Below are 23,120 nucleotides of genomic sequence, written 5' to 3'. Positions count from 1 at the left end.
GATAGCACTGTCAACTACTTATTCACTTGTGGAAGAAGGACTTCATCACACAGCTGGGTTTACCTATTAACCTTCCTTCTTCAGTACACTAAGGACCCCACCTATTAACTTTAAGGGTTTTGTTAAATCTAATAAGGGTCATTAAGAAAGAACATGAAACTCTGCATCATGCAACACAAATAATTACAGAATAACACACCATTGTTTTTATTTTATGATGAAAAAAAAGCCACAACCAACAGCTTGCTAAGAAAATAGGTTATGCCCTTAGGTGCTCAGCTGTTCCCCGCCACATGCGTCTTCAGGCCTTATGGAACTGTAGTGCTGGTTTGTTTGCTGCATCGTACACTGCTTGCAATAATGAGATTGTCACAGCTGCCTATTCAAGATCTGCATAATTCTAGCTGTTGTATCAGGAACACACATTTTTAAGGCTCTCGTTATCTCATAACGTTGGACTACATGTGAGAAACAGAAGCAATATCATTTAGGAAGGGCTTGATCCTCATCCTGGTGGCATCACTGGATCACAGTAGACTCTACAGCAAGCCCTGAGAGATACTGCTCTGCTTGGCCAGCACCTGGAAAAGAAGAAAGATGGCTGCCGGTCTTGAACAGTCTCTGGGATGCAACAGTTCCCTTCACAATGGATAGTCTTTGGTTGCCAAAGTTCTCTTATCACAGCATCGAGCATGTCACTCCTGCATCCTCGGCATGTCCACAGTTTGTTTTCCCCCAGCTGGGAAAGCTGCACTGGAACAGGCTGTCCTCTGTCCCCTTGCAGGCCACGTCATCCATCCAGATACGCCCAGTCCCTGAGACAAGAATCAGATAGCACCATTAAGCTAGAATAACTCATGCTGCTTCATGGGGTTGTTTGTATTTTATCACAGTCATGATAAGAACACTTTCCATGTGGACCTGAACACATTGTCCCAAAGGGATGTCACAGGTTACCCAAGAGCCATGAAATTCTCTTCCTGGAGGCTCACCAAGTCCAGCCCTAAACACCTATTAAACTTCCTTTGTTTGAAGGAATGCAGCAGAGCAAGTGTGAGAATTTTCAGAATCTCATTGGAATGGCATCATAGTGTGGTCCCCATAGTGTGGGAGAAATCTGGAGTTTGTGCATGAAGTGAGGCTGAAGCAGGCCTGTAGCCAGTAAAGCTGGCAACTGCCTGAAGAAAAAAAAAGTCCTGTCCCTTTAAAAGAGGCTTAGCAGAATATTATTTACCAGGTGATGTTATCTTCCTCCACCATGAAAAACTTCACATTTTCACAAGTGAAGTCTCCATTAAAGGGGTAGGATATTTTTTCCTCCAAGTTGCTGGCAACGCTAGTAGTCAGCCACTGTAGGATAAGGGGGCAAAAAGAGTTAAGTAAGACTATCAGAAGTAACTTGAAAGAGCAAAAATGCAAAGCAATCCAATATCCTAAAAGGTTACTTAAGAAGCAATCCTAGGCAGGTCTACTCAGAATTAAGTATCAGGAAAGTGTGCAAAGGATCATGGTCGTAATTATTTACCATGAACTGGATTTAAGTCCCAGGTACTCAAATAGTCCATCTAGGGTGACCAGTAGGGTTGCCTGCTTCAGGTTGAGAAATGCCTAGAAATTTTGGAGGCAGAGTTTTGGGAAGGCAGGGTTTGGGAAGTAGTGTATAATGCCATAGAGTCCACCCTCCAAGGCAGCCATTTTCTCCAGGGGAACTGATCTCTATTGCCTGGAGATTAGATGTAATAGCAGAAGATCTCCAGGCCCTATCTGGAGGTTGGTAACTCTAGCACTGACCAGAGAAAGCTAATCTTTTCACAACAATGTCCACTGTTAATCTTATCTGCCTAACGATTTTTTACACTCCCCAATCATAAAGCCACAGCCTTTGTAAGTGACAATAATATTTTGTCCAGTAACATGAGATGCTTCTAAAACAGAAAGAACAATGACAATAATACAATCAGTGTGCATGCATGCTCCAGAATTCTTTCATAAATAAAGCCATCTGAGCCAGGGTAGGGAGAAAGAAGTCAGAAATCAGCACAGTACTAGAAAGACTCTAGTCAGTCTGTAAAATACTGCATGGATGCTTTGGAAATTTCATCTTACATTGTGCTAGTGAGTATTTTTTAAAATACAAGGTAGTATTCACATAGATGCATAGAATAGTGAAGTCATAGAATGTAGTGTACAAACTTAAATTTCATGCAAAAAGCATGATTTGGGGGTGTGTAAAGCTAAGTAGGGCATACCATCAACTATAGGGGCTAGAAGGAGTGGTTTGCTTATAATTACGTTATAGTAAAGTTGCCTAGATGGGGTAAAGTGCCCTTTTAATAGAAGCTTAACTTATGAAAATGGACAGCTGAAGCATTGCTCATTATGGAGGCAAATACCAGCCCATTAAATATTAACAGGCCATTTCTTCCAGGCAGCTGGCAACCTTAGTGGTAAGCAGCTTCTTGAGTTAATTTGATTACAAAGCAACCCTAAACAGGCCTACTCAGAAATAAATCTCATTTCATCCACTGGGGCTCACTCACAAGAAAGTGTTTCCAGTATTGCAGCCTTTTTTGAGTTATGACCCTGAATAATGATTCTTCCAGCATGTATTAGGAAAGCTTGGAGGGGGATGTATTTAATCAGTGTTTTAAATTACTAAGGTAGGAGATTCCACTATTGCATTGGCCTGCAGATCACTCTTTTCAATCTAATAATTCATCCTCTAAAACCATATAGATTGCTATATGTGATGCTGTGAGTAGGGCTGCCAATCCCCACGTGGGAAAGGGGATCCCCTTGCTTTAGGATCATCAGAAAGTGGGGGGAGGGAAACATCTCCTGGGCACTCCGTTATACCCTATGGAGACCAATTCCCATAGGGTATAATGGAGAAGTGATCCATGGTTATCTACAGCTCGGGGTGGCTGTTTTTGAGGTAGAGGCACCACATTTTCAACATAGCATCTAGTATCTAGGGATACATACTTCCAAAGCACCCCCGCCCCAAAGTTTAAAAAAGATTAGACCAGGGGGTCCAGTTCTATGAGCCCCCAAAGAAGGTGCCCCTATCTTTCATCATTCCAAATGGAGGGACAACATTTAAAAGATTCCTTTAAATGTGATGGCCAGAACTCCCTTTGAAGTTCAGTCGTGCTTGTCACACCCTTGCTCCCAGCTCCACCCCTAAAGTCCCCAGATATTTATTTAGTTGGAACTGGCAACCCTAGTTGTGAGTAACTCTTGCCATGTGCAGGATAGTTTGAAGAACTGCTATTTAGTACAGGAGTTATTCTCAGAGCCTCTCAAAAGCATTTTATTTTTGTTTTCTTCTGTGAAGCTGAAGTGGTTTAAGATTGCCTGGGCTTTATATTATGCAACCCTTAGCCTTCTGGCCTTCTCCAGTGAAATATTTACTCTTCTGTAGTGAGATGTTCTGATGCTTAAATCTGCCTGAGTCTTGTTTCTTTAGTTGCTGAAGGACTGCCCATTTTGGGAGAGGTGAAGACAGGACTTAAGACAGGAGTTATTCCCTGGTGAATAAAAGGCATTCTGTATGTGCTCAAAGGGATACATACTTCCATGCACAAGGCAAGCTGAAGCAAGGTGACTCGCAAATGATGATTTAAAACTGGCTCAGTGAAACTAAGCATTAAGTTTTTGGCTGCTTGCTCCCCCTCCCTCCCATGGTTCCATCTGCTTCTTGAAGTAAATTCCCCACTGAAAACAGAGGAGCTGAGCCAACCCTAAAATAGTATAAAACTCTAATTGTCAAGCTAATATTCTCCTCAGCTGAAAGAGGAGAGAAACCAACAAAAATGAAGGACCCAGGGACAAAAGGTTATAGAACAGAGCAGATGAGAATGAATTTGATTCACTCGTCCCCCTGAGGTTTCCCATCTTCCATTCTTTCCCTGGCAATCCAGGAAAAAAATGCACATTTCTGCCTTGTATCTCCGCAAGGAAAAGTTCTATGGGTGTCACTTTAAAAAAAAATCAAAAGTTGGGGTTTTAGAGAAGTTGTACCAGAGCTCTTTAAAGGGACATTGCTGTCCTACGCTCCTTGTAGTAAGGGCCTAATCTGAAGGTCAATTTGAAGGCATCTGTTGTTCAGGCAAACACTGCTAGAGTGCTGAAGGAGGACATGAAAAGAACTTTGTTAGGAGCTGTGGAACTTCTCAGTGGTAACTCACATTTTGCTTAAAGCTTAAATCATAGCACATTGGGAAGTTTTCCTTATCTGAAGAATTCCATGGGCAATTAAGACAGGTGGAATAAGACTTGTGATTTTTTTTTCTCAAGGGCATTTTCAAGATGAGAAAAGATCTGCTGGATCAGAACAAGAGTCCATCTAATCCAGCATCCTGTTTCCCATAGTGGTCAACCAGAAGGCCCTCAAGAAGAGGTCCAGAAACTCAAGCCTCCTCTCTTATAGCTGCCCCCCAGCAACTGGCATTCAGAAGTCTACTGCCCCTGAGGATGGAGGTATCCTTTAGCTGGCATGGCTAATAGCTCATCCACAGATGATTTCACAAACCAGGAAAAATCCCTTTCTATAGCGAAATGAGAGAAGGGTCTTGCACTCCTACTTGTTTTATTGAGGATAACAATATTTGTCTGTTTTACAAGGTTATTGTGAAGATTCTAGTGATTTCTCTGCTGGAAAATGCTAAATAAACAAACATGTTTAATTGTATATATTACCACTGTGCTCAGTCCAGCAGGAAATTATCTTGCATAAGACCAACTGAAATGAAGAAGAGCTGGGAAATGATGCTCTTGCAGAGCTCCCTTCATTTGAGTGAGGTTTGCACAGGAGAATTCCCCCTAGATTTTGCCCACTATTATTAACATGCATTTAAGCACAAACAGCATACTAGGTCCTGTATAGAATGTGAAAGAGATGACTGGACCAGATGGTTTTACAGTCTACATTAGATAAACCAGATGAGAGCTGACCAATAATCTGTATGAGTATGACTGAGGGAAGTCAAGAGCCAGAGACAGCAAGGGTGTATGTACATTACACTAAATAATGTGTTTTGCTACTGGATTTTTGTTCTTACACAGTAAAAATCCAGTTGCAAAATGCATCATTTAGTGTGAATGCACCCAAGAGGGGACAGACTTGACTGGATCTGGAGAGAGGGGTTTTCTTTGTACCACCGCTTAGCATGGGGAAACCTTCCATGCTTCAGGTCTTATGAAAGGCTGGATATGCTGAATAGCTCCTAGAAAGGGGTCTTTCCCAAGATCTGTTACTTCTGCTACTTCAGTCAGATGCCAGCAATTGAACATGGACCTTACTTCAGAATGTGATTTTATATATGAAATTCAGTTTGCTGAGAATTTAATTCTCTCTCTTTTTATTTTAAAAAAGAGAGTTTCTAGTCCTTGTGGCTGTGAAGATATGCTTGAATGTGTAAGTGAACATGAATGGCTGAATATGATTTCCTAAAAGCATAAGTAGTTTGGACTAGACCAGGGGTTCATCTACTCCAGCATTCTGTCATTACAAAGCAGACAACAAGTTACCCTGGAGGGTAAACAAGCATAGAGGCTGAGTCCCTCCACTAATGCTGGCTCTCAGTACTGGTATTCAGAGCTCCACTCCCTTTGGATAGCCAGGCTCCCTTCAATTACCTTAGCTAGTAACCATTGTTCAATCACTCCTCAGTCAATCTTTCTAACTGATGCCTTGTCTAACTCTTCGCCCTTCTCCTATTGTCAGCAAAAGCAGAAAAATAAATGTAAATGTGATTTATTTGCCTTATTTATGCAGGCCGTAGGATATATTGCCCATCGGTGTAGAATTTCAGTTACCTTAGTGCAGGATTTAATTACTTTTCAATGCACATAATTCTACCAACAGCCTTATCAAAATAAATATAGGATATTTTCATAGATTACAGCCCGGTTCTATGAAATGTTCTTCTTTTCCTTTACCAAAAGCGATTCTAAGAATTCCTTCTTGCCCAAACAATGTTTTGAGCACATGAGGGTGGTAGTGGAGCATGCCTGGCTACATAAACAAGTCTTGCAGCTCAAATTTAGAATCCAATTACAGGGACATCTTGGGATATCTTGTAAGAGTTGTCCCTTGTTGACTTGGAACTGCTCAATTTACAAGGAGAAGGAAAGAAGTTTCTCCCTTTTCAGATGCCAGTCCTCCTAGATACTCCAGCTAGGAGTCATGAGTCAGGCCTCATCCTTTCCAGTGTGAATCACCAGCAATAAAGACGATTCCATAGACAAGACTGCCGAAGGACTCCCTCGACGAAGTGGATAATGATGCTTAAATCGCAGCCAGGAAAAGCTTGGCAGCCAGGAATCTTCCAAGATTAATGGAAACCAAATAGAGATCAAGAGGAGATTTCAAAGCATTCGAGGAAGGAAAGTTTGAGATGTTTCTTTTGAATGGCCCCAGCAACAAACAGTTCCATTTGGAACTGAAGTCAGGTGGTGCGTATTTATTTAGTAAGTTTGCCATCTGGTACTTCTGAAGGGCTGCAGAATGGATGACCATGGGTTTAAAACCTGAAACTTTACAAATGTTCAGGGGGCTGTGGCTCAGTGGAAGAGCTTCTGCTTTGCATGCAGAAGGTCCCAGCTACATTAATCTACTGGAAATCTCAGAAGCTAGAGAGGGAGAAAAGGGAAGAATCCGCACTAGCCAGGACCAAGGTGGGGCTTTGAGAAATAAATGGCTCCATGCCCTTCCTTAATAGCAAGGACTGGGTGATCCATAAATTGAATATAGTAAACTAATAATAAAACATATAAAGAGTCCTGTTGGATCAGACTAGTGGTCCATCTAGTCCAGCTTCCTGTCTCACAGTGGCCAACCAGTCTCTCTGGGCATAGAGGCCTAGTTGTTTCCTCCTGGCACTGGGATTTAGAGGGTGACCACCTCTGAATGTGAAAGTTCTCTTTAGTCATCATGGCTAGTAGCCGCTGATAGATCATCCTCCATGAATCTGTCTAATCCCTTTTTAAAGTTGCTTATTCCTCTGGCCATCACTACATCCTCTGGCAGCGAATTCTACATTTTAATCACTTTCTGTGTAAACACATATTTCCAGATTCATTGGATGCCCTTGAGTTCTAGTATTTTGGGACAGGGAGATAAATTACTCTTTGTCAATTCTTTCCACCTTATGCATAATTTTACAATATCACATCTCCCCTTAATCATCTCTTTTCTACACTGGAAAGTCCCAGACTCTTGAGCCTTTCCTCGTAAGCCATGGCTCTAATTAACTTGGTTGCCATCTTCTGTACTTTTTCCAGCTCTGCAATGTCTTTTCAAGATACAGTGACCAGAACTGCACACAGTAGTCCAAATGAAGCCACACCATAGATCTATACAGGAGGATGACAATATCAGCCAATATATCCAGGTGGGCAGCCATGTTGGTCTGAAGCAGAAGAACAAATGTTGAGTCCAGTGGCACCTTTAAGACCAACAAAAGTTTATTCAACATAGATTTTGCCTTTTTCACTGCTGCAGCACATGGGATTGACACTTTCATTCAGCTATCTAGTCCATCTCAGTCTCAGCAAGTTCAGACACCATTAGTCTATAATGACTTTCAGAAATAGAGGGAAACGGAACTCAGTGTCGCTGGATGTAGTGATGGAGAAAATGTTTCATGAGTTTCAAAAGTTGTCTAAACAGTTTTGTGGAGGACAACTCCCTCCTTCCTTGTTCAGAAGGGGTATAGTTGCCCAGAGGCAAAACCAAGGTGAGCCTTTGGCCTCTGTGCCCCTATCCATGGACCTTCAGCAGCAGTAGGTTAACTTCAGTAGGAAACAAGATGCTGGACTAGATGAACTTATTATTCTGATCCAGAAAGCCTCTTTCTACATTCTTAACAATACACAACTATACCTGAATCACAAAAGGCATACAAGACAGAAGGTTTATGCCCAATCAGCACACAGATGTGAAAATAGATCAAAGGCAAAGTGGGTGGATTGGACAGGATGATAGCCACAGATGTTTTCTGCACAAAATGGCCATAGAAATGTCTAAATGCTTGCGCATCATCCTCCGCTCCCCTCTGCCCCCATCCAGAAGTGATGAAAAGTCTGGAGTGGTGCTAACACAGCCATGTTTTGGAGGCCATCAGTATATCTTCTGCCCTATCATGGAGCAGGGGATCTGCTATGTCTCTGTAGTTCTTGTCTGGAAAGGGTTCCAGCTGATTGCCTCTTGCAATCTCTCTGCTTTTTGTTCCGAGGCAGGAACATCTAACTACACAAATGTGTGCAGACCTAAGCCATTGGCAATGAAGGCACTGTGATAAAATCATTACATAAGCCTTAACATTCAGAGGGCCCTTGATCAAAGCCTGGCATTCCTCTAAATCTTCCTTTCTCTTAAGCTGGGAAATTGGTGGGGGAAATGAGAAAACTGATCTTTTTTAGCTTTTAAAAACCCCAGAATTTTGTCATTGGTTTGCAATCTCCGAAATGTCCCCTGTCCACCTCCAATTAAACAAACTAAAAATGAAGTGATGTGTAAATGCTGTGGGGTAGGAAAGATTTAGATGAAACATTGGCTAACGTTTCAGAGAAGATATATAATAACACTTTTTGAACACTTCATGCACATTATTTTGTTGTAATCTTTACAACAACCCTATCAGGTAGGGCTGTATTATTATCTCCATACTGTAAATGATAGGAATGGGGAGGAGACAGTACTGGAAAAAAAACTTCTCGGAGGGCACTCAATGAGTCTGTGGATTCCAAAGAAGGGCTTTTAGCCTCTGTGCTGCTTATGTAGTGAGAGCAGTGCCCTGTGGGATATATTACCATTCCTCAGGGCCTGTAAAACAGAGCTGTTTTGCCAGAGCTTTTGCTGAGGCAGCCGGGTGTCCAGGAAGACTTTAGCGCCCCCTGACACTGTTGATATTACTGAAGTGCCATCTTCCATTTTACGTAGCCCAGTTTATGAAATTGACCAATGCTTCAAACTGGAAACCCTGTGTTTTAAAAAATTTTTATATTATTTTATTGATGTTAAATTGTTATTTATACTGTTTTTATATTGATTTTATATGCTTTGATTTTTTGTTGTGATCTGGCCTGAGCCCACTTGCGGGAAGGGTGGAATAAGAACATAAGAGAAGCCATGTTAGATCAGGGCAAAGGCCCATCCAGTCCAACATTCTGTGTCACACAGCGGCCAAATATATATATATATATATATATATATATATATATATATATATATATATATATATATATATATATATATATATATATATATATACACATACATACACACACACACACTGTGGCTAATAGCCACTGATGGACCTCTGCTCCTTATTTTTATCTAAACCCCTCTTGAAGGTGGCCATGCTTGTGGCCGCCAACACCTCCTGTGGCAGTGAATTCCACATGTTAATCACCCTTTGGGTGAAGAAGTACTTCCTTTTATCCGTTTTAACCTGTCTGCTCAGCAATTTCATCGAATGCCCACGAGTTCTTGTATTGTGAGAAAGGGAGAAAAGTACTTCTTTCTCTACTTTCTCCATCCCATGCATTATCTTGTAAACCTCTATCATGTCACCCCGCAGTCGACGTTTCTCCAAGCTAAAGAGCCCTAAGCGTTTCAACCTTTCTTCATAGGGAAGGTGTTCCAGCCCTTTAATCATTCTAGTTGCCCTTTTCTGAACTTATAAATATAAATTTAAATAATAAATAATAATTAAGATTTGTCATTTTTGTAGGGCTTCAAATACTTTCAAAACCTGCTTGGGCAGAGGAGAGAGTGAGACAAAACGCCATGGACAAGGATGCTTGGAATCATAGGTTTGGATCCTGTCAAAAATTCCCATTGATTGAAGGATTTCCCTGAGCAGAGTGCAGCTTTCATATTCCCTCCTCCTGTTGTGGTCCAAAATGCCCCCCAATGCTGCTCCTGGATGATGGACGCTCCCCAGAAACAGCGTGAAGGAGAAGCCGGAGGTTTAAAGAAGGGGAAACAGTGGAAAGTATCATGCCTTCTACCCAGGGCTTTTTTTGAGCAGGAACACACAGGAAAGCAGTTCCGGCTGGCTTGGCATCAGGGAGTGTGGCCTAATATCCAAATGAGTTGCTGCTGGGCTTTTTCTTCCAAAAAGCCCTATATGAAACAATGGTGATGTCAGGGGGTGTGACCTAATGCACAAATGAGTTCCTGTTGGGCTTTTTCTATAAAAAATAGCCCTGCTTCCATCCATGGCAATGTTAAGAGAGTTCCAGCCTAACATCTAGGCAGTAACTTCTCAAGGACTGTCTCCAGAGCTCTTTCACTGTTAAGACGATCTTTGTTCACATTAGAAATTAAAATGCTAAGCAACTAACCTACGCAGATATGAATGCATCCCTCTTTCTCATGGAAGATGTCTCTCGGGTTCGGGCAAAGCATTGTGGAAGAATCCTTCCTCATATGGACAACTCAGGAAGGCTATCATTCCAAGAACGCACATCATGTTTTTCTTTACCTTGCCCAAATGCAGCCATTCTGTAAACCTCTTCAGCACCCCGGAAACCCAGCATCCGGCACGCAACATCACCGTCCTTCTTGTCCCAGCCGTCATCACAAACAGTCCCCCATAGTCGGTTGTAGAAAACTTCCACTCGCCCCTCATGGGGGCCCGATCCATTCACCAGACGAATGACCCCCTCTACTGCAGCAGGTGCTGTAGGGAACATACAGAAGAACATAAAAACAGATGGAATTAAAACCATTTACCACCGGGGGTGTTTTTGCCTCCTAACAGGCATCTTGAGAGACATACGGGAATATTTCATGCTCCTTGCTCAACAAAATGTTATATACTTCCTAAGCAGGGCTTTTTTTGTAGCAGGAACTCCTTTGCATATTAGGCCACACACCTCTCGATGTAGCCAATCCTACAAGAACTTACAAGGCTGTTAGTACAGGGCCTACTGTGAGAGAACTGACTACATCAGGGGTGTGTGGCTTTTTTGTAGCAGGAACTCCTTTAAGTATTAGGCCACACCCCCCTGATAAGAACATAAGAGAAGCCATGTTAGATCAGGCCAATGGCCCATCCAGTCCAACATTCTGTGTCACACAGCGGCCAAATATATATATATATATATATATATATATATATATATACACACACACACACACACACACACATACACACTGTGGCTAATAGCCACTGATGGACCTCTGCTCCATATTTTTATCTAACCCCCTCTTGAAGGTGGCCATGCTTGTGGCCGCCACCACCTCCTGTGGCAGTGAATTCCACATGTTAATCACCCTTTGGGTGAAGAAGTACTTCCTTTTATCCGTTTTAACCTGTCTGCTCAGCAATTTCATCGAATGCCCATGAGTTCTCGTATTGTGAGAAAGGGAGAAAAGTACTTCTTTCTCTACTTTCTCCATCTCATGCATTATCTTGTAAACCTCTATCATGTCACCCTTCAGTCGACGTTTCTCCAAGCTAAAGAGCCCTAAGCGTTTCAACCTTTGTTCATAGGGAAGGTGTTCCAGCCCTTTAATCATTCTAGTTGCCCTTTTCTGAACGTTCTCCAATGCTATAATATCCTTTTTGAGGTGCGGCGACCAGAACTGCACACAGTACTCCAAATGAGACCGCACCATCGATTTATACAGGGGCATTATGATACTGGCTGATTTGTTTTCAATTCCCTTCCTAATAATTCCCAGCATGGCGTTGGCCTTTTTTATTGCAAACGCACACTGCCTTGACATTTTCAGTGAATTATCTACCACGACCCCAAGATCTCTCTCTTGGTCAGTCTCTGCCAGTTCACACCCCATCAACTTGTATTTGTAGCTGGGATTCTTGGCCCCAATGTGCATTACTTTGCACTTGGCCACATTGAACCGCATCTGCCACGTTGACGCCCACTCACCCAGCCTCAACAGATCCCGTTGGAGTTCCTCACAATCCTCTCTGGTTCTCACCACCCTGAACAATTTAGTGTCATCCGCAAATTTGGCCACTTCACTGCTCACTCCCAACTCTAAATCATTTATGAACAAGTTAAAGAGCATGGGACCCAGTACCGAGCCCTGCGGCACCCCACTGCTTACCGTCCTCCACTGCGAAGACTGCCCATTTATACTCACTCTCTGCTTCCTATTACTCAGCCAGTTTTTGATCCACAAGAGGACCTGACCTTTGTAGCCAATCCTCCTGGAGTTTACAGTAGGCCCTGTACTAAGAGCCCTGTGAACTCTTGGAAGATTGGCTACATCAGGGGTTTGCGGCCTAATATACAAAGACATTCCTGCTACAAAAAAAGGCCCTGGTTCTGAGTATTTTTGTCCCATCTGTTTTCTTTGCTGGTTTCTCTATCTTAGTCATTTCTTGTATAATATTTTTACACCATCTGTATTTGGATGGGAGACCACCAAGGAAGTCATGAGTTCCTGCATAGAGGCAGGCAATGGCAAACTGGCTCTGAATTTCTCCTATCTTGAAGAATGGGAATGCCATAAATTGGCTGTGACTTGTGTGGGGGGGAGCAAGAAGGTGTCAGTTTTAATGTTCTTATCTAAGTTTGCTGTTTTGGTTGTGGGAAAAGGTAGCTGCAATTTCTGTCCGGAGCACAGAGAAACCATCAAAGCTATTCCAACTTTCAGACTGAACCAGAGTAGCCACAGAATCTCATAAAATCACCGATGATGTTGTGATATTGAAGGTATATTCTAACCCTTTTTAGGAGCAGGGCTTTTTTTGTAGCAGGACCTCCTTTGCATATTAGGCCACACACCCCTGATGTAGTCAGTTCTCCAAGACCTTACAGTAGGCCCTGTACTAACAGCCTTGTAACAGAACAGATAAGCATAAAATCTAAAATAAATGAAAACTGTGAGTGTGTGTGTGTGGGGGGGGGGGGGGTGGGAATCATGCATCCCCTAGATACCATGGTTCCTGGATATGCTCAGCCATCTGAATATTGGATTGTGATCTATTAGCTCATTTTCAAAAGAGGAGAAGGAAAATGCAAAGATTTACATGAAGGGTGAAATATTCCAACTGCTTTCTGCACAAGCTTTTGTGGTAACAACTGGGATTAAATGTATGTATATATTAAAGGCATTTTTGCCCCCACATTATCAACTGTGGGAGCTCCAAGTTCTGGTATCTGAAACTGACAAAAAGAGATAAAACACACCATCCAATAGAAGAAATGACTATAAGCCATGGTAACAAAGCAATGAAAATAAAATCTTAAATTTGCCAAATACATAAGAGAACCACACCACACCTATTTAATAAGTGAATAAACTGCTTTCAATTAAAAACTCCAACGCGCTTGCCAACAATCAATCAAATACAGCTTAAAAATTGGACAATAAAATCATTCATTTAAAACAAAGCACAATAAAACAGAAGCACTGGATAAGATCAAATTAAACCTCACTGATTCTAGCAGCAATAAAGTAATTATATAAAATCCTAATTAAATGCCAGAGACTCATAGCAATAAATAAACAAAACTTCAGAACAAAACAGCGGGACTGTAACGTATCAGGGGAGAAAACCCACGTTAAAACAATCATCATCTAGCAGGAAAAGTCAGAGTAAAAAGCTAAGTCTTCACTTGGTGCTGAAAATTAGATTGAGCAGTAGCCTATGAACTGGATCTAGCTAGTTTAGTCATTTAATAGCACCCATTTCTGCAACCAACTAGTCCTCTAGGCTTGCCAGTGCCCAGGTCCCAACAGGGGAGGCCCCAGTTTTGCAGGCTCCTCCCTGCCACCAGCCAGCTGGCCAGTGGGGGGAAGCTTGGCCCCAACAGCCAGAATGTGTCTTTAGATCTCAGACAGGTTCAGAAGCTTGCAACTGCTTCTGTTTTGGAAGGGGTATGTGTGCCTTTAAATTCAGCATGACTGAAGTTATGGAGGGGGGGAGAGCAGGAAGAGCCAGGTGTATGTGAGAGGAAGCCAGAGAGCCCAATCTCTCTGTTCGTTTTGCATTCCTTTCAGAAGCTGTTTGCATGGCAAAAGCGATAGCAGAGTTAACTAGACCCTGAGTATGGGATAGAGGAAAACTCCACTCCCTAGACCTCTCTCTCTGTAAACTGGTTGAAATATAGCAGATTGTTACATTCAGCAACTCCAGTGAGTAAATTTATATATACCATTGCCCCAAGGAGATCACAAAAATGTGGGCATGCAAAGTGCTTATTTGGGCTGCTTTGTGAGTGTGTGTGAGTTCACTTTCATTTCAGTGTTAGTACAGCTGCTGTGGAACCATTTGAATGAAAAAAGAGGAGGAGCAAATGAAGACCGTATTCAGTGGAACTGCACTGCTGTCTCCTGGCTCCACACCCCAAAGTCCCCAGATATTTCCTGGCAACCCTATAGTCTTCTTCCCATATAGCTTTTGTAAACACAGAACCTGGGATGCCCAGCATAACCTTTTTGAGTGATCACAGAGCACCCCCCTTCCCTTTTCCTAGCAGAAAAAAGATGTATAAAGGTCACCACACCCTGCCATAGGGTTGGCAGGCCCACCCCTCCCCCCGCCGGCCACCAGCGAGGGATGGGGTAGGGTTGCCAGATTCAGCTTAGAAAGCTCCTGGAGATTTGAGGGTGGAGCATGAGTAGGACAGGGACCTCAGTGGGGTAAAATGCCATAAATTCCACTCTCTAAAGAATGCATATTCTCCAGGGGGACTGATCTCTGTGAACGGGAGATGAGCTGTAATTCCCGGGGGCGGGGGGGGGGGGGGAGATCTCCAGATCCCACATGGAGGTTGGCATCCCTATCCTGTTGTCATCAAGCTCAACCTCCAATCTCCAGGGATTTTGAACCTGTAGTTGGCAGTTTTATGTGGAAGTGGAACAAGCGCCTGTCTCCTAGTTCCTGCTCTCTCTTCCACACATTCCAAATTCCTTGCTTAGTTGGTTGAAAAATTTTCTAGTTCCTCAAATAGGACCCCATGAAGTTCCATAGGATTGTAAACTGAATGGAAGGTTTACCTTTCCTGGTTTGAACCTGAGACCCAACTTTGATCTGCTCAGTAGACTTAGAGGGGACTCCAAGGTCTGGGCCTCCTAAGCAGAGCCCCTTTCCAGGTTGGCTCTTTGGAAGGACTTGTAATCTGGCCTCTTCTTGAGCTTTAGAAAGGCAGTTGGAGTTCAGTTCCCAGTCACAACTTGAGTTCATTCTGTATTAGAGGGGAATGGTTGTATGGGCTGGCACCAGTTTTACTGAAGTGATTTGATATTAGCTGAATGAGACAGTCACACATGTGTACTGATGTTGTTAATTGAACCAGGAATGCCCAGATGCGTAAGATAATTGAAGCCTGATGGTATATAAGGAGTTCATAATATGCTTCAAGTTTTTAATTTGGTTATCTTATTGGTTCTAGTGTTTTAGCATGGTTTTCACAGTGTGAGTAAGATATGATAATGCTTGATTATGGTCATAAGCTACTGATGAAGGCTTAGTGCCGAAATGCATTTGGCACTGTGTTTTATTTTACTGGCCTTCTGTGTTATCTTATTGTATGTGCACATTTGTTAACTCTTTGTGATATGTTTACATATTAAAATACTGGTGTTATATTTTTGAATTGGTTCATTTGTATATTACAGCCGTCAACCTTTTTGCTTTTTCCTATGTTCTCAACTTTTTGGGTTTATCCTCTCTTTTCTGCTTAGATGTTTTTACCTGTTGTGTGTGTGTGGTTACTGAAGAGCTGGCCAGAGAAAGTGCAGAGGAGACTATCAGTGATGGCCTTTCCTACAAACTGCAAAGACTGCTCTTTCACAGCCCCCTTTTCTATTGTTTCCTGTTGTATGGTTTTATTTGGGGGAAGTGGAAATTTGTACCAAAAAATGGCCATTTTCTTATTTTTAGATTGCTACATTTGCTTAATTACATAAGCCATACTGAACACAGGATAAGGCAGTATACAATTTTAAAATATTAATAAACTGAGAACCCAAAATCCTGGCTTCCCCAGCAGACATATGCATTAAATAATTTTGGAAGGTAGACTCGATAGCATTATTCCCCATTGAAGTCCCTCCCCTCCCCAAGCCCTGTCATCCTCAGGCTCCACCTCAAAATCTCCAGGTATTTCCCAACCCAGACCTGGCAATCCTACCTGTAAGTCATTTTGGTAAAGGACTGGAAATGTCATCTTTTCTTCTGTATTAAGATCTGGTTGTGGAACCAGGGAAAAACACCCAAAATAAACACAACATGACTACATGACCTGAAGATGAAGAAGAAGATATTGGATTTATATCCCGCCCTCCACTCTGAAGAGTCTCAGAGCAGCTCACAATCTCCTTTACCTTCCTCCCCCACAACAAACACCCTGTGAGGTGGGTGGGGCTGGAGAGGGCTCTCACAGCAGCTGCCCTTTCAAGGACAACTTCTGCCAGAGCTATGGCTGACTCAAGGCCATGCTAGCAGGTGCAAGTGGAGGAGTGGGGAATCAAACCCGGTTCTCCCAGATAAGAGTCCACACACTTAACCACTACACCAAACTGGCTCTCCACACCAAACTGGCTCTCCTGGGGGGGGGGCAATGCTCTGATTTTTGTCAAAACTCTATGGTAAAAGCAAATTCAACCACAGAGTTTTGCCCAAGAACCAGACATGCTTATGGCACTTCTGGGTTATAAGGTGTTTATTTTTTGGTGTTCCTCCCCAATTGCAATAAAGTCACCACCCCTTCCCTTGCAGGCTGACCCAAGGGACCTGGCGACCCTATTTACATGCCATCCTACTATTTACCCCAGCCGGGTGCTGAGAAATATACTTTGAGGGCAGGAAAGACTGCTTCCTCTGTGGGCCTCCTGAGGCAGCCTCATTAACAGAGTTGCTCACTTCCAGGTGGGGCCAGGAGATCTACTGGAGTTATAAATAATTTTTAAACTATAGAGAGAACAGTTCTCCCTAGGGTTGCCAAGTCCAATTGAAGAAATATCTGGGGACTTTGGGGGTGGAGCCAGGAGACATTGGGGTGGAGCCAAGATCAAGGCTGTGACAAGCATAATTGAACTCCAAAGGGAGTTCTGGCCATCACATTTCAAGGGACGGCACACCTTTTCAATTCCTTCCTTCCATAGGAAATAATGAAGGATAGGGGCACCTTCTTTTGGGGTTCAAAGTATTGGACCCCCTGGTCCAATCTTTTTGAAACTTGGGGGGTATTTTGGGGAGAGGCACTAGATGCTGTACTGAAAATTTGGTGCCTCTACCTCAAAAAACAGCCTCCCAAAGCCCCAGATACCCGCGGATCAATTCTCCATGATTTTCTATGGGAATAAATCTCCATAGGGAATAATAAGAGTTCCCAGCAGACATTTCCCTCCCCTCCCCCCGCTTTCTGATGACCCTGAAGTGGGGGGAGGGTCTCCAAACTGGGGGATCTCCTGCCCCCACCTGGGGATTGGTAACCCTAGTTTCCCCTGAGAAAATGGCTACTTTGGAGGGCGAACTCTGTGGTATTATACCCTACTGAGGATCCTTCTGTCTCCAAACCTACCCTCCCTCCACACATGAAACCTCTAGGAAATTCCTAATCCAGAGTTGGTGACCTTACCAATAACAGCTAGAAGACACCCCTTCCCTGAGAGTCTCCAACAGCGACTAAGTGGGGCCAAGTGAGGCCTGCAAAGATTAAAAAGACATTTGTTTTATGAAGAAACCCTGTTGAGAAAGCTTCAGAGTGAGTATGAATTAAAGTGTCCCAGTGCTGCCTAGCTGTACAATCGAAACTTTCTGTTGACAGGCAGTATATAACTAACTCAATAAATACCGTTGTTACAAAAGAGAACTTTCTTTTCTCCATGCGCAGTTCTGTAGAAAAGAGAGTCACAATTTTGGACGATACACTCACAATCACACCTGCCACACTAGCATAGACTTCGCTGAGAGGAGAAAGCTCCACACAGTAAACTGGAAACTATTTATTCCTTCCTTAACAAAGCAGATTTTATCCACCAGGCAAAAGGCCAAGTTATTTCCAGCACAAAATCAGAAGAAAAGGATATCACTCCCTCTCTCTCTGTGGTTGTGAGGCAACTGCTTAGGATTGCACCAAGCAATGGATAAGGTCACTCACAAGACAATTTTGATGTGCTTGCTTTGGCATCACTTGTACTAAGATTGGAAGGAAGACAAGCTTGATATCAGGACCAGATTGGGAAGCAAAGCTGGCCTCTAGAGAAAAGGTTTTAATCCCCCTTGCATGTTTCTAGCCATGTTTAAGGGCACAGTCAAAGTCAACAACACGGAACTAAAGAGTGGCTGAAGGTAGTAGGAGAGGGGAGGGTTGCCAATCTCCAGTTTGAGGCAGGGAATCCCTCGGTTTGGAGGTCTTCTCCCAGCTTCAGGGTTGTTAAAAATGGGGGGGGGGGGAAACAGAGCTGGTGCGTCCATTAGGCAGCATGAGGTGGCTTCCTGGAGCGTGGCTCTGCGGGGAGGGCACCAGTTTCAGTGCTCCTGCCGGCCCTGACTTCCTCTTCCTCAGTGAGGGAAATATTGAGCTTGGTAGCTTCTGTGGGACTTCTAGCTTCAGCAGACACGCATGTCGCCCCATCCCTTGCATCTGTACTTCCAAGCACAGACACAAGGGGTGGAGCAATGTGTGTGCACGTGTGTGGAAGCTAAGGCCAGAAGCCTTGCTGCGGCTGCCACTGAGCTCACCCTCACCAAGGAAGCAAGAGCCAGCAGGGGGCAATTGGCCTGGGGCGCTAGCCTTGTGCCAATTCCTCAGCACTAGCACTGTGTGTGAATGTCCATTGGGCACTTCATTATACCGTACGGAGACTGGTACCCAAGGGTATAATGGAGAATTGATCCATGTGTATCTGGGGCTCTGGGGCAAACTGTTTTTTGAGGTAGAGGCACTAAATTTTCAGCATAGCATCTGGCACCTCTCCTCAACAAAACCTCCAAGTTTCAAGAAGATTGGATCAGGGGGTCCAATTCTATGAGCCCCAAAAGAAGGTGCCCACATCCTCCATTATTTCCAATGAAAAGAAGAAATGTAAAAGGAGCATGGTCCCTTTAAATATGATGGCCAGAACTCCCTTTGGAGTTCAATCATGCTTGTCACAACCTGGCTCCTGGCTCCACCCCCAAAGTCGCCAGATATTTCCTGAGTTGATAGTCAACAATACAAAGGAGACCTGGGGTAATTATGTGACTACAAATTAAAATAAATGCCCCAGGGTGACAAAAATATTTCCTGAGTTGGACCTAGCAACCCGAGGGGAGGGGAGGGGCACGTGGTGGTGGTGGTGGTTATTATTATTATTATTTCACTGGATCCAAGAAACTCAGGGCACAATAGTATCTCCTTCATCTTATCTCTCACAACAACCTTGTGAGCTAAGATAGGCTGACAGAGAGAGAAAGAGAGAGCAACTTGCTAAAAGCCAGGGAGCCAATTTAATGGCTGAAAGGGGATTTGTCCTTCCCATCCCAATTCCTAGCCCAGCTCTAGAACAACGTCACACTGGCTGACAAATAATTTAGATGGGAGTTTGATACCCCCCCCCCTTTTGACCAAAACAGCTTTCTATTTTGTTTTGAGAATGAGAGAAAGTGTGGCCTTTCCCTTTCAAAGAGCTGCTCCCACATGGCCTGGGCCACGACCTTCATGGACCTAGGATTACCAGGTCCTACCTGTGTGTGGACACAGGTGATGGCCATCAGCAATGGTGTGACATAATTTTCAGGGAAACTAGGAAGTGAGGTTAAACCTTCCTGGGAATCTCTAGAAACTTTATGATAAAGCCATAGAGTTATCGGTGATTCCTAGAGATAGCTCATGTAACTTCTGGATTTTCCCAGAAGTAGTGATGACACACTGTCACTGATGATGGCATCATATTTTTTTTCTTTCTCCCATTGGTCCCTGGAGTGCTAGCCGACAAAACCCACTGGTGGCCCAAGATCTCCTGCTCCCAGAGAGCACATGGTATCCCTACTCAGGGTAGTAATTCTCCATGCAGGTCTCATTGCCACAGTATGATGGCCATGGCAAGATGAGACAAAGAAAACAGGGAGGACCTTATAAATATGTATATCATGCATTTGCTGGGACATTTGACATAAAAGATTATACCCAACCAGATTTGGGAAAATCAGTGCAAAGCAGAGAAAAACTCAGACAATAAAGAAAGAAAAAGAAGTCATGTTGATGCTTCAAAAACAAGGCTTCCACTTTGGAGGCAAAGGTGGAGGAAAACATCCATGTTGAGGTAGCTGCCACCCCTTGCTGTCTTTGGCTATTACACTAAGTTTGGGGAAGTCCAGTGTTCAGTCCAAACTCATAATTACATTCTTTAGCTGTCAGAGCGGAACAGATGCATGATTTCACCTGGTAGAACAGCTAATTTTACCTCTGGGTATGGTTAACAACTACACCTGCTCTACTGAATGGAAATTTTCCATAAATGAACACTAATTGAGAACAAGGGATGGGTTTCATAGTTTTCAGCCTTCCCACATGGCGGGTGGCCACAACGGATAAGTGTATCCTTTACATGGAGAGTTCCAGGTTTTATCCCAAGCATCTCCAGGATTCTGATTTGTTGCCAGAATTTATATCCCACTTTTAAAATTTAAAAAGTCCTCAAGGCAGTTTATAAATATTAAAATCCTAATATATAATACTAAAAATATATAGGTATAATGATTGTGCCATAAATTCAGTGAAGCACAAAGACTTACTTACAGCCTCAATAAATCCATAGAAACTAATTCAGTATATTATTACACTTAAATTTCACATCTAATTTATTGTTACAAGTTCAGGAAATTAAGATGAAGTTGTTCTGGCAATAGCACATCTGCCTCCATTTTTCCTGTTACTGTTTCTCACCTGTTTCCATGGCTCATGAAACATGCTCAGTCCTCATCAGGTTCCCCTTTTTCTTCTTTTGGTCAATTTATGAACATGTAAAAAACACCTTTTTTTGCTGTCTCTTGAGTGGGCTGGGAGTTTTTTTGCTGCTTGTGTAATTGACAGACCATTCTCTTTATGATTAGGTAAAATGAATGAATCAAGGAATGAATGCATGAAATAAACCATGGCACTTAATCAGTCTAAAAATTATGTATTTTTATTATACTGAGGTGTTCCTCAGGGAAGGAGGGAAGTATTTTGTGCATGGTAATTGGGATTGCCAGCCTCCCGGCAGCAGCAGGAGATTTCTTGGAATAACATCTGCCCTCCAAGCTATAAAGATCAGTACCCCTGGAGAAAATGGCAGCTTTACAGGGGGACTATATGGCATTATACCCTGTTGAGATTCTTTCCCAGGCTCCATCCTAAAAATCTCCAGGAATTTCCCAACAAAACCAAGCTTTGCTCACTAAACAAGCAACCTGTTAATAGACTGGCCTTTCAAAAAAATCACTTTTGTTAGGAAGGCAGGCGGGGCTAGGAAGTTGGGGCTAGTGGAGCCAATGCTGAATTAAACCCTGTGGAGGCCCCTAGACAGTTGAAATCTTGGGGGCCCCCTCACAAATTATCTCAGAGTCTGAGCACCTGCCTCACCACCCATAGCCCCCACTGCAGCCTGCAGGCACCTTCTTTAAAGCCCCTTTGACTAAGCTGCAGGGGAGAGACAGAGAGAGGAAAACTTGGCGACAACACCAGCAGCAGTGGCACCAGGCAAGTCAGGCAAAGAACAGCTCAGTTGCTGGCTGCTCGTGCAGGCTGGAAGGGCCACAAGCAGGGAGAAAACTAGGGGGGAAGCCAGCCCAGGGCCCCTAAAGGCAAGGGGGGCCATAGGCCAGTGCCTACTTGGCCTAATTGTTAATCCGGCTCTGAGTGGAGTGTTGGCATGGGATTAACAGATGCCTTGTGCTTTATGCATGGATATAGTAAACTCTCATTACATGGCACAGTATGCTCTATGGTTACGCTTAGGCGGTATAAAACCAAAGTCCCATGAGTGCCTGCAATTATGTCGTGCTCAGTTTGGCTGCAGATATAGAATGTTCCGCTGCTCCATATCCAATTTCAGGCGGCAGATGTGCTGTTTTGCAAAAGCAGTGGAGATTTAAAAAAAAATGTTCAGCATGTACCAAATAAAGAATGGACATGTTATGTAAGCAAAACACGTGCAGATGTTGGGTGTTCCATAAGAGATGTAGGTCGTACAATGTCTTTTTAAAAATAGTGAACTATCAAAGTGGACCAGATTGCCAATTTAGAATGGCCAATGAATTTAGCATACATGCATATACAAACACATATAAACAAGAGCACATGTGTCTAAGCCACGTTGCACATATGCACCATATCTTATGAATTGATTTATGCAACTGGAAGCCATATGCTACCCACTTCAAACTTGAGTTTTGTGGGGTTGTATTTCTATGATTTATATCCCCATCACATTCTTCCTCCAGGGCAGGTTGCAATCGTGTCAGATAATAACTATAAACGATCCTATTAAAATGCAGCTTAAGTCCAGCACAAGGACTTTAAAATACAACGGGTACTAAATTCTCCAGTTTTACTCCCTAAATCCTCAATCTCAAGACCAAATAGAATCATCTTAAAATTAAACCTGCATCCAAAAATTCTGGTGGAAGCAGGCCTAAGGTGACATGAGAAAGGGCCACTGGCAGTCATTTCAGAGCAGGGAAAAGAGGAATGTACTTCTGATATTGGAAATTAAGTTAATGATCGCCAGGAGTGTCAGTCAACCCAGTGCCACAGCACTCATTGGCCAGAAGGGGGAACTGGTTTTCTTCTTCTGGAGCAATTAATGAGAATATTACCATATGTTCCAACTGTGCTTAATTAGGGATGTTTGTAAAGAAACTGGATTCAGAGCAGGTTCATATCTCATTTTAAAAACTTGTTGGAATACTGGAAGTAAAGCTAGTCATATGAGGATCTCACTGCAATAGTTCTTAACATTTGCTTTGATAGGAAACACATTTCTGGGTCACCTTCCTCTCCCCTACCTATCTGGAAGACTGGAAGCCTCCATTGAAAAATTCAGGCACGTAAGAGAACAAATCTCATTTTATATGTAACTAAATTTGAGTAGTACTGCTCTTTATTTGCGTGCTAATAGCAGAGAAGAGAGACAGTTATGATCAGTAACACCATGG

The 23,120-nt window shown here is 43.1% G+C and overlaps 1 protein-coding gene across 2 annotated transcripts in view; it reads right to left on the bottom strand.

The window, feature by feature from the left end:
- Positions 1 to 183: 183 nt before the first annotated feature.
- The window catches only part of SCARA5 (scavenger receptor class A member 5), a 130,674-nt gene continuing 107,737 nt past the window's right edge, over positions 184 to 23,120 (bottom strand). For both annotated transcript variants that reach the window (XM_060250560.1, XM_060250568.1), the window contains exons 8-9: positions 10,497 to 10,694; positions 184 to 815 (exon numbers count right to left, since the gene is read on the bottom strand). In XM_060250560.1, the coding sequence (XP_060106543.1) occupies positions 679 to 815; positions 10,497 to 10,694 (335 nt within the window). In that variant the 3' untranslated portion in view covers positions 184 to 678. The remainder of the gene's footprint in view (positions 816 to 10,496; positions 10,695 to 23,120) is intronic.

Source organism: Heteronotia binoei, chromosome 1, assembly GCF_032191835.1.
Source record: "Heteronotia binoei isolate CCM8104 ecotype False Entrance Well chromosome 1, APGP_CSIRO_Hbin_v1, whole genome shotgun sequence".
NCBI classification, from domain to species: Eukaryota; Metazoa; Chordata; class Lepidosauria; order Squamata; family Gekkonidae; genus Heteronotia; species Heteronotia binoei.
This window is presented reverse-complemented; position numbering and strand designations above follow the sequence as displayed.